Source organism: Rhincodon typus, chromosome 11 (assembly GCF_021869965.1).
Source record: "Rhincodon typus isolate 14 chromosome 11, sRhiTyp1.1, whole genome shotgun sequence".
Classification (NCBI taxonomy): domain Eukaryota; kingdom Metazoa; phylum Chordata; class Chondrichthyes; order Orectolobiformes; family Rhincodontidae; genus Rhincodon; species Rhincodon typus.
The window spans coordinates 58,642,427-58,651,961 of NC_063342.1; the positions used below are offsets into that span (position 1 = coordinate 58,642,427).

Consider the following 9,535-nt stretch of genomic DNA (forward strand, 5'->3'; position numbering starts at 1 on the left):
GGTTGGGAATTCTAGAATTAGATGGGTATATTCTGAGAATTATGGCCAGACCATTCAGGAGAGACGTTAGGAAATGTTTCTATACACAACGGGTGGTAGAGCTTTGAAACTCTCTTCCACAAAATGGCAGTGGATGCTCAATCAGTTGTCAATTTTAAATCTGAAATAGAAAAGATTTTGCCTAGCAGAAATATTAAGGGATACGGGGCAAAGGCAGGCCCGATGGAGTCAGGCCACAGATCAGCCATGATCTCACAGAATGGTGGAACAGGCTTCAGGGGGATGAATGGCCTACTCCTGTGTTTATCAAATTCTACAATGCAAGAAAAAAATGAAAAACAGGGAGTTCAGCTACCAAGAAAGATAAATTAATGCTGCCTTTATATCATAATTTAAGCATTACTGAGGAAAAGGTGGGATCTGTCCTGACTGCAGTTAGAAGCAAGAGGAAGAAGGAAGAAATCTTGAACTGAATAACTTATGGAATTTAAGGAAACTAAGGTGTTCTGAAAATTAATTGACATGATATGGCTCAGCAGTGATCTGTACCTCTGACATTCAAAAGCTGTTTATTAGAGAAAAAAATGTCAAGGTCTCAGGTTTGATAACAGTTGATAACAGCTGAGCTTTTATTTGGTTCTGGGTATCAAACACTGGTGACTTGTGGTTGGGTTACTTCACTGCCTGCAACTCATTCTTGGCTGAGTCTCAGAGCCCGAATAATTATCATTAATCATCAGAGCATCTTAACATAAAGAGACATTTGCAATAAATTATACCTTGTTCCATAACGCAGGATAGCAATAGGTACAATTATGAAATGGCAACAATTACAACAAGCAGGAGCCAGATACGTTATGTCTCTCTCTATCAGGACATCATTCCAGATGAACTGTTTCTCTACCCAAAGGCTGCGTATCATCATCAGGTTGGATGGTGTTAATGCAACTTCAACACTAACTCTTCCAGAACAACCAGCTTGCACGACAAAACTTAAAGGACATGAAGGGACAAAGAAATCATGAAAAGTGAAAATAACCTTCAAAACGGGACATTTTGGGGAATTTTTTTTCCCTTCTGGAGGTGTCAAGAGAGGTTCATAGAATCACAGAATCCCTACAGTGAGGAAGCAGGCTATTCGACCCAACAAGTCCACACCAACCCTTTAAAGAGCATCCATTTCCAACCCCTACCTTATTGCTGTAACTGTGCATTTGCTATAGCTAATCAACCTATCCTGCAGATCCCTGGACACCGTGGCAATTTAGCATGGCCAATCCACTTAACCTGTCAGGAAAGGGAAATAATTGGGTGACAATACTCTGCAGAGAAACCCACTCCCTTCTCATTGGCTTTGCAATTAATTGCTGAGTAGAAAGTTCCATGGATGACTTTCTCTACTTGCTAGCAATGAAGGCCCTTAGATGGTCAATTAATGGCCACTTAAGGGCCTCAACTCACCACTTTCGCAATCACCTGTCTCCCTGATAGGTAAGAACATCAGTTAATTTCCGAATTAGGAAACCAGGGTGATCTGTCTGCTAAGTCTGGGGGTGGGGTGGTAGGCCTCCAATTCCCCAACCTGGGAGCAATCAGATGCATGGATGATGGGGAAGAGAGTGGGTCTCCGAATCACCAGATCCCTCTCTATCCATGATGTGATGGGAAAAAAAGACTTAACCTTTTGTCATTGGATGGCCTCCAGACGAGGCTTTGACGGGCAGCCTGCAGTTGTTTGGCAGCTTCTGGTGACCCTGGTTGTCAGTGTCACGGTGCCTGATAGAGCGAGATGCTCACCTATAGGCTGCCTCTCAGCTCTTAATAAGCTCATAGCTGTGTGATAAACTGAGTTATGTTAGTGGTGGGGGTGGCGTGTGTGTTGCCACATAACACACTTGGCCACACACTTAGAAGAAAAAGGGAAGATCTTAGTCTTTGTTGGCTTCCCTTGAGCTGCAAAGCTTCGAGACTACATTTTAAATTCGAACATCAGCTATGTATTGATGGGTCAAAGCACTTTGTGAGCACTCTTATGCTTTTTTTTTGGATCCGTTACTAATTTTAACATATTCCTATTATTAAATGCCCTTGAATCGCATTTCACGAGAGTACGAGAGACTTTAGTATCCTCTGTATCTTCTGTATCCACTCAGCTGTAGGCTGTTTTCCGAGGTCAGGTATCACAACATTTGCATCATAGGATTCTCTGTCATAACAATTCCTGTTGGACCTTTGACATGGATGTCAATGCAGGAACAGTGTGAAAGGGGAAGAAGTGCCCAAAACTCAGAGAGGATGTCCCACTGATGGGTTCATTCAAAACTGGGGTCTTTAATTGTTCTGCATTGGAAATGAAGGGAAGAGAGAATAGGTCACTATTCCATGACAGGCATCTCAGTATCATTGCTGTTACTTCCTGAAGCTTATGGCAACCTTCCTTTCAGCGACCTTTACGTAGGTAGACACAAAGAAAATTGGGCAGGGTGTAGGAGGCACTTGAAAGAAGTTCTGGGTCCTGTCTTGCTGCAACTGTGCCATGTCCGTCATTTTGAGGACCCTGTAGATAGCTTATTCAACATGTATTGTTGAATATGGCTTATAAGGATCTATAGTGCAAATGTTGTTATGAGCATGAAAAGAATCATCTTTATGGTGAAATGTATTTGAATCTCTGCTTCCAGGGTAAAAAAGAACAGCTACAGGACATTTACTTTATGAAATGGAAATGCCAAAGCCAGGTTTCCCCTGAGAAGGTCAATCTGTACTCTGTGCTACTGACGGAGGTGCACGTAGAAACTGACTGTTTTCCATTTAACTTTGCAGTCCAATCATTAACCAAGCAATTAAATTGTGGAATGCTATTTGAGACCCCCTTCAAATGAGTTGTTTATTCTCAACACTTTTCTGTAAGAGAAATATTTCTGGAAAAGAAATACGGTAGAAATGTGGGAGATGGAGGGAAATAATATGATGAGACATTGCAAAAAACGGTGCCCCACAAGAAAAAGAGTTAACACAGGGACTGAAATGTTTTGAATGCGGATGTGGGTTTTACTGGCAGAGGGAATATTTGCTGTCCATCCCTAATTGCTCGAGTAGTCAAACATTAACTCTTCTTTGGAATAAATGACAAGTTTAGTGGCAACTTTTCTAACAGTGTTGGAAAAAATATCCATCAGCAGGCAGGTGGACTGGTCACGTGCGCATGTTTTGAGAGAAATGGGAAGCTCTGGAAGCAGCACTCACTGCAAGAATATTTAGTTTGACAGGTGCTCTGACCTTTCGTGTTCAGTTGACGCTTTAGCTTTAGTGCAGGCTCCATTTATCTGAACATATTGTTTAATTCAAAATGAGGTGTGCTGCAAATCGAGCAAGTATGTGACATGCAATGTTTCCAGCATCAGGGCTTTATATCGGTTTTTATTACACTGTAGGTAATATGTAACTCCTATGCACGATTAACCCTTTCACTAAATTTTGTAATTGGAAACCACTTAAATAACTCGCTATAATGCTGTAAAACTGGCCCCATCAATCTGAATTCTTAGGAAAAATCTGTTGCTTTTCAATATGTAAGGTTTCAGGTTCAAAAGTAAGGTGGAATGCCTGCTATTTATGATAAAATCTATTAGAAGGAGATTATAGCTTTCCATTATCAGTCAGCTTGCACCAGGAACTCAAACAATTTCCACCAGTGGTTTGAGGCAGGATACCTCCTAGTCCAACAAATAACCTTGTTCACTATTACCCTGGCCATCCTGTTCTCTCCACAATGGAAACCCCTAACTACTCTCTCAATACTTTCCGAATTATCTTGCTGCTGCTCAGTATTGTGCCAGCCTGAATCTGCCAAACAACTTTTCAATGTCTAAACATGAAAGTATCTCTGGACTCTTTGCTGGCGGAATGGGCTGGCTCTTAGCGTAACTCAACAGTTCAAATCAATCCTGCCGGGTTCAGCCAATATTTGAGTGTTGTGTCTTCTGGTATCCTCGGAAATTCAGTGCACTTAACACATTTAGTCTTGAGGCTGTTGCGCACTTGTAACAGTCCAGCTGCCATATGTAATCACCAATGCTTGTTCTCTTAATTAACAGACGGTGAGGGTTAGATCTAAGCTTCACTATTTCAAGCCCTTTACTGGTTTCCAACTGATTTCACAAAATCACAAGCAAGACAGGGATCCCCATGCAAAGGGCATAATCTCTGCCCGAAGAGGTGGGCAGGCCACTTAAGTAGGAGGTGGAGGAGTTCTGAAGCCCCACCATATTCTTGCCTTCACCAAATTAAGTTCAGGGGAGGAAGGTCCTTGGTCAACCATCCTATCCTAACACCAACTGTGGCCCTTAGGTGACCACTAAGGCTGACATAAGGGCCTCAGAGAACCAGCACTAAGATTAATGCAGAAAGAGGGTCTGTCATAGACTCATATTGTCATACTGCATGGAAACAGACCCTTCGGTCCAACCAGTCCATGCTGACCATAATCCCAAACTAAACTAGTTCCACCTGCCTGTGCTTGACCCATATCCTTCCAAACATTTCTTATTCATGTACTTATCCAAATTTCTTTTAAACATTACAAATGTACCCGCACACACCACTTCCTCTGGAAGTTCATTCCACATACAAACCACTCTGTGTGTAGAAACATTGCCCCTCATTCCTTTTTAATCTTTCTCCTCTCACTTTAAAATATGCCCCCTAGTCTTGAAATCCCCCACGCTAAGGAAAAGACAGCTGCCATTCGTTTTATCTACACCACTTATGATTTTATAAACGTCTATAAGATCACCCCTCAATCTCCTACGCTCCAGTGAAAAAAGTCCCAGCTTATCAAGTCTCTCGTTATAACTCAAACACTCCAGTCCTGGCAACATCCCAGTAAATCTATCCTGAACCTTCTCCAGCTTGATAATATCTTTCCTATAACTGGGTGACAAGAACTGGACACAGTACTCCAGAAGATGCCTCACCAACATCCTGTACTACCTGAACATGACTTTCCAACTCTTATATTTAAAGGTCTGTCACTGTGTTTCCTGCCTGATAGGCCACCTGTGCTAGTCACTGGTGGCCACAGCGGTGGATGTAGAAGTGGGGGGAATGGGAGCTTCAGTCTATGGATCAAAGGCACTCAAGGCCTTATCGAGAGACCTAACTGATGGCAGAGGAGTGTCTGCAAAGAGCTACATCTCAGAGTTCACTTCTGAACCTCCACCTACTTTTTCTCACAACCTGTACCATCCAGAAGCCACCATCCCCCTCTGTCACCCAACAAGCAAATCACTGCCTTTACATCTTAATCATCCTTGATCTTTTTTAAAAATTGTATTCATTTTGTGGGATGTGGGTGTCTCTGCATTTATTGCCCATCCCTAGTTGCCCTTGAGAAGGTGGTGATGATCAGTCTTCTTGAACTACTGCAGTCAACCTGCTGTGGGTTGACCAGGATTTTGACCCAGTGACAGTGAAGAAATGGTGGTATATTTCCAAGTTAGGATAGTGAGTGGCTTGGAGGGGAATGCGAAGGTGGTGGTATTCCCATATGTCTGCTGTCCCCAATATAGTCCTGGGTGTCCTTCAAGCAGCAGTCATTTCATACTCTATGGCACTGCTTGTGATTGGCGAGTTGCTTTGTTGGGGATCTTACTTCAAGACAAAAGGTGACAGTGGCCCCATCAATGAATGATTAGAATTACACTGGCACACATTGCTTTAAAGAGTAAGTATGGATGGGTCTGTCACTGGCCGGCAAGACCCCTACTCTGAAGAATATTTTATCTGGAGTATTTGAGCAGTGACTGTAAGGGATTGCCAGGCTACTATTTGATCTTCAATATATGCTCCCAATTTAAACCTAGCTGTGGCGATTAACATGGAAGATCCTGGTATACATAAAAAGAAGCTGTCCACCTCTAAGATTGGAATTATGGTCAGCATAGACTGGATTGGACCAAAGGGTCTGTTTCCATGCTGTATGATTCTATGACTCTATGACTCTAAGTGGAAATGTTCAATTTAATCTATATTTTTGTGAATGTCAATTTTCAAATGAAATCAGGTTATTGGTTTTTGTTGCAAAATGTAAACAAAAGACACTCACCTCTTCTTCCATCTCTTTTCGGTCTATTTAAATCTTCATGCTCTCCCGCCCAGTTGTATTCCACTGGCATAGAAATAGGTCTTAGTTTACCTAAAAACGAGCAATTAGAATAATTTTCCAATCAAAAGCGGTATTTCAGATTCCACTGCTCTTGCCTGCTTGCAGTTTGTCTTTGAGTTTTCAAAGCTGTCTAATATTCATACACTGTTCAGAGGCTTTATTTAAAAAGTTGATTTATCTAAATGTTGAGATTGAGGATGGCAGATTGCAATGAATATTGAATGTGGTGCCATACTCCAGCAACTCATAATTGCTTTGGAGAAGCCATTCATTCTGTTTGTTATGTTTGTCAGAAACCACTCGACTCATCAGAATTTCTAGATATTGCAGAATTTAATTAAAAAGGATAACACCCTGCCACTCGTCTTCACCCCACACCTGTCAGTTTTGCATAGTTAATTTGTACAAATGCTCAAGGGAAACATAATCAGATGCTGTGAACTAAATGATCAGATTTAACTGCATCATGACTTATCAGCAATTATTTTTCTTTCACATGAGAAATTAGTTGCTTAAGCAAATAGTAGTCAGGTAGAACATCATTTGGAACTAGAGAAAGACAGCTTATGTGAACCATGAAATTACAGGTTAATTCCCACATTCAAACTCCAATTCAATGCTGAATACCACTCACACTTTGATCAACTTGCAGAACCTGCACTTTTCTCTATCTTTGTAGATTACATTTCTTAATATCTGTTAACCCTAATCTGCTGGCACATTTGGTTATTTCAGTACTGAATTGCAAAATTCAGGCAAGCAGTGCTGTGACTGTGCCTGTGGTATTGTCTGCTCAATACCACGCAGTTTCCTTCCTTAAAGGACACTAGTGAACCAGGCGGATTTTTCCAACAATCGACAATGGATTCATAGTCATCATTAGACTCTCAATTTAATTGAATTCAAATTACAAATTCAAATGCTCAGACTTGAGTTGCGAGATCTATTTGAAGTCTGTCTCATTTCGCACGGTGATAGTGCCACACAACAGGATGGAGGGTATTCTCAATGTGAAGATGGGACTTTGCCTCCACAATGGTCACTCTTACCAATACTGGCATGGACAGATACATCTGCAGCTAGCAGATTGGTAAGGATGAGGTCATAGGTGATGGAATTAAAAAGCTATTGAAAACCATGAAACCATTGTAGATTCTCGGAAAAACTCACCTGGTTCACAAATGTCCTTCAGGGAAGGAAATCTGCCTTCCTCACCTGGTCTGGCCTACATGTGACTCCAGACTCACAGCAATGTGGTTGACTCCAAGCTGCCCTCTGAAATAGCCTAGCAAGCCAGTCAGTTGTATCAATCGCTACAAAGTTTCAACAAAGAATTAAAATTGGACTGACCCAGGCATTAGAATTGACAATGGCAACAAAACAGGCCAGTCAACGCTGCAAAGTCCTCTGGGGGCTCGTGCCAAAATTGGTAGAGCTGTCTCACAGACTAGACTAGCAACAGCCTGACACAATCATACTCATATAATCATATTTTACAGACAATGACCCAGACACCATCATTACCATCTCTGAATATGTCCTGTTCCAGCGGCGAGACAGACCCAGCAGAGGTGGCGGGGCAGTGGTTTACAGTTGGGAGGGACTTGTCCTGGGAGCCCTCAACCATTGACTCCAAAGCCCATGAAGTCTCATGGCATCAGATTAAGTTGGGCAAGGAAATCTCCTGCTGATTACCACATACTGTCTTCCCTCAGCTGATCAATCATCACTCCTTCATTTTGAACAACACTTGGAGGAAGTATTGAAGGTGGCAAGGGCATAAAATGTACTGTGGGAGGGGGATTTCGACGTCCATCACCAAGAGTGGCTCAGCAGCAGGACTACTGATCGAGCTGGTTGGCTCCTAAAGGATGTAGCTGCTAGACTGAGTCTGTAGCAGGTGGTGAGGAAACCAACAAGAAGGAAGAATATACTTGACCTCATGCTTACCAATCTGCTGGCTGCAGATGCGTCTGTCCATGATCCTACTGGTGAGAATGACCACTGAGCAGTCCTTTTGGAGATGAAGTCACATTTTCAGATTGAGAATACCGTCCATCACTATCACTGTGCTAAATGAGACAGACTTCAAACCGATCTAGCAACTCAAGTCTGAGCATCCCTGAGGCACTGTGGGCCATGTGCAGTGGCAGAATTGTACTCCAGCACAATCTGCAACCTCATGGTCCAGCATATTCCCCCAATCAACCATTACCATCAAGCAAGGGGATCATGTTTGGCACAACGTGCCCAAAGGACCCGTTCCTGTGCTGTACAGTTCTATTCTATGTTCTATGGTAATCCTAGTTCAATGGAGAGTGCAGGAGGGCAAGCCAGGAGCAGCACCAGGCATACCTGAAAATGAGGTGTCAGCTTGGTGAAGCTACCAAACGGGACTACTTGCATGTCAAACAGCATAAGCAGCAAGTGATAGCCAGAGCTAAGTGATCCCACAACCAACAGATCAGATCTAAGCTTTGCAGTCCTGCCGCAACCGATCATGAATGGTGGTGGACACTTCAGCAACTCACTGGAGGAGGAGGCTTCACAAGTATCCCCATCTTCAATGATGGAAGAAGCTAGCACATCAATGTAAAAAATAAGGCTGAAGCATTTGATGCAATCTTCAGTCAGAAGTGCTGAGTGGATGATCCATCTCACCCTCCACCAGTGGTCCCCAGCATTACAGATGCCAGTCTTCAGCCAACACATTCCATGTGATATTTAGAAACAATCGGAGGCACTGGATACTACAAAGGCTATGGGCCCTGACAACATGCTGGCAATAGTACTGAAGGCCTGTGGTCCAGAACGAGTGAAGCTGTTCCAGTACAGTTACAACACAGGCATCTACCTGACAGTATGGAAAATTACCCTGGTATGTCCTGTACACAAAGAAGGAAGACAAATCCACTCCAGCCAATGGCCACCCCATCAGTCTCTTCTCGATCATTAGGAAAGTTAAATTTGAATGTGAATTAGGTTTATTGTCACATGTACCCACATGAGTACAGTGATAAAATTACAAGTTGTCACTTATAGCACTGTGTTAGGTATAAAGGTACCAGGGCACAGAATCTTGGCACAAAGCAGAAAGATAAAGAAAGCAAAGTTAAAAGCTTAAACATTACAGGCCTTCTTACTAAAAAGTAGAAAAACAAAGAAACACAATTAACAGCTCAACATCACAGTCTGTAAGCACCTGGCAATGCGGGGCCAGCACTCCTCACAAGGTCTCGACTAGCCCCGCTTCAGGCTTGACCTTGATCCAACGGCTGTCCCAGATCGCCCGCCCTTGCTCTCGCTGTCCCAGACCGCCTGCCCTTGCTCTCACTGTCCCAGACCGTCAGCCCTCACTCTCACTGTCCC

At 42.9% G+C, this 9,535-nt stretch overlaps 1 protein-coding gene across 1 annotated transcript in view; it reads right to left on the reverse strand.

Annotated features, from left to right (window-relative positions):
- cnksr2a (connector enhancer of kinase suppressor of Ras 2a) overlaps nt 1-9,535 on the reverse strand; it is a 410,446-nt gene that overhangs the window by 113,770 nt on the left and 287,141 nt on the right. The window contains 1 exon segment of the mRNA XM_048602521.1: nt 6,107-6,196. Coding sequence (XP_048458478.1) covers nt 6,107-6,196 — 90 coding nt within the window.